The following is a 1,726-nucleotide window of genomic DNA, read 5'->3' as shown; positions in this document are numbered from 1 at the left end:
CTGACCAGGCTGAGAGGTGAAGTGACTGTGGACGGGGTAGCCGGGCTGCTGGTGGGGGAGATACTGCATGGCCTGAAACGCAGACGCACCTGAGGGAGAACAAGAGCAAATGAGTCTCGCTACAATCACTACACCTCATTTTGCTGTTGTTCAAATTTTTGATCTCTAAATATACCACAGCAAGCACAAGTGAACATGTAACTGCATGCTTTCTACTATTACAGATGATGTGTGACACTTAAACAGACACACGTCCTCTACCTCTGATCTGGGAGCTGCTTGCAAAACTGACAGGTACAGATGGTCCAGGGGCGTAGGTGGAGGGATGCTGGGCCTGGGCCACCCCATAGGGCTCATGGACCCCTTGACCCCCACTGAACTGCCCGTGTTCTGCTGAGCCCGAGCTGAAGCCAGGCGTCTGATAGTGACGTGTCTGAAAGAGGAGGAGGACAAGGAGATAAGAATGACTGGTGTCTAAATTTCTCTCTTTACTAAAACACTCCTTTACTTACTGGAATCACAGAAGCTGGGAACAGCTGTTTGCTCCGTTCACCAAGCAGCGCACCAGGTCGACTGTGGCTGACTGGACTGCCTGAGAGAGGCAAAGAGAAGGATCAGCTGACTGATCTTAATGATGGAAGACAATGATAATTTCCCATATAACCCCAGATAAGATCTGGTGATGCATAGAACCTGAAGTGTATCTCACCTTGAATGCTGAGGAGGTGCTGCCCTGCGTGCATGGGCAAACTGGGTTGGTAGCTGGCCGATGTCAGTGTTGTGATATCACTAAAGAAGACAGGGGTCACAGAAATGAAGCTGAATACTAGGAATACCTCAGTAAAACCCTGGGATTAATGACTGAATTTTAAATAAATTACAATACCTCTGCTCCTTTCTGCGTCTCTTTTCCTCTTCATGAAGAACTTTCTTGAGCTGTAAGAAGAGCTGGTGTTTCTCTTCTTGGAGTCCCTGAAGTTTCTCACCCATCTTCATTACCTGAAGTTTAGATTGGGGTTGGGATTGCCATATATTGTTACCATATATAATGTCTAAACTCAGGGTAAAGTAGAGTAGAGAGTAGAATTGGAAGCACAGACCACAAATAAACATTAAACTTCTACATAATTTTCATCTTTTTTCCAACCTGTTCTTTGGTTTCCTCCAAGGACATCCTCTCCTCTATTTCTTTTGTCCGCTTCCTCTCTTCCTCCTCCTTCATCTTCTGCTCCATCATTTTGTCCACCTCCTCCTCCTCTGAACAATGATATTCATGTTGTTCAGTGGTGGAAAAAATTATTCAAGTCCCTTATTTAAAAAAAGCTATTAAGATAATTCTCGATGTGAAAAAATATTACACCTTTAAATACTGTATTACACTACAGTGAAATACTGAAAGATTTGATTTGACTGCACACACACAGATAACAACATGACATATTACACAATACACAACAATCATAGTATTTCTGTCAGTACAGATGGCTGCATCTTTTGGAGAGCAATGAATAGATGCTGAGGCATATTCTGCAGTTGGGCGGCAGAGTTCAGAGTCCTTATTTACATTTTATATAGTTAAACATTTTATTTAATAGTGAAAAAATGATTTGCAGTCCCAGTACAGTTCAGTAAAGTACAAAACCTGTTCACCTCTACCTCTGACTTTGTGTAACAGTCAACTTAGTCCACTGCAAAGCAGTCTTTAAAAAAAAACACACACACACAC

General features: G+C 42.8%; 1 protein-coding gene across 1 annotated transcript; it reads right to left on the bottom strand.

Moving 5' to 3' along the window:
* Positions 1-10: 10 nt before the first annotated feature.
* LOC111664855 (G protein pathway suppressor 2-like) lies at positions 11-1,404 on the bottom strand (the record flags this gene model as incomplete). Its single annotated transcript, XM_023419647.2, has 6 exons — positions 1,148-1,404; positions 887-999; positions 710-789; positions 513-592; positions 262-433; positions 11-89 (listed from the first exon to the last, which is right to left on the bottom strand). Coding segments are annotated over exons 1-6 (614 nt in total), but the record flags the coding sequence as incomplete, so codon positions are not given.
* Positions 1,405-1,726: the final 322 nt, after the last annotated feature.

Source organism: Seriola lalandi, unplaced genomic scaffold (genome assembly GCF_002814215.2).
Source record: "Seriola lalandi dorsalis isolate HSWRI2012SDOR001 ecotype SW California unplaced genomic scaffold, Sedor1 jcf7180002001838, whole genome shotgun sequence".
NCBI classification, from domain to species: domain Eukaryota; kingdom Metazoa; phylum Chordata; class Actinopteri; order Carangiformes; family Carangidae; genus Seriola; species Seriola lalandi.
The sequence above is the reverse complement of the archived record's forward strand: the minus strand, read 5'-3'. Positions and strand labels throughout refer to the sequence as shown.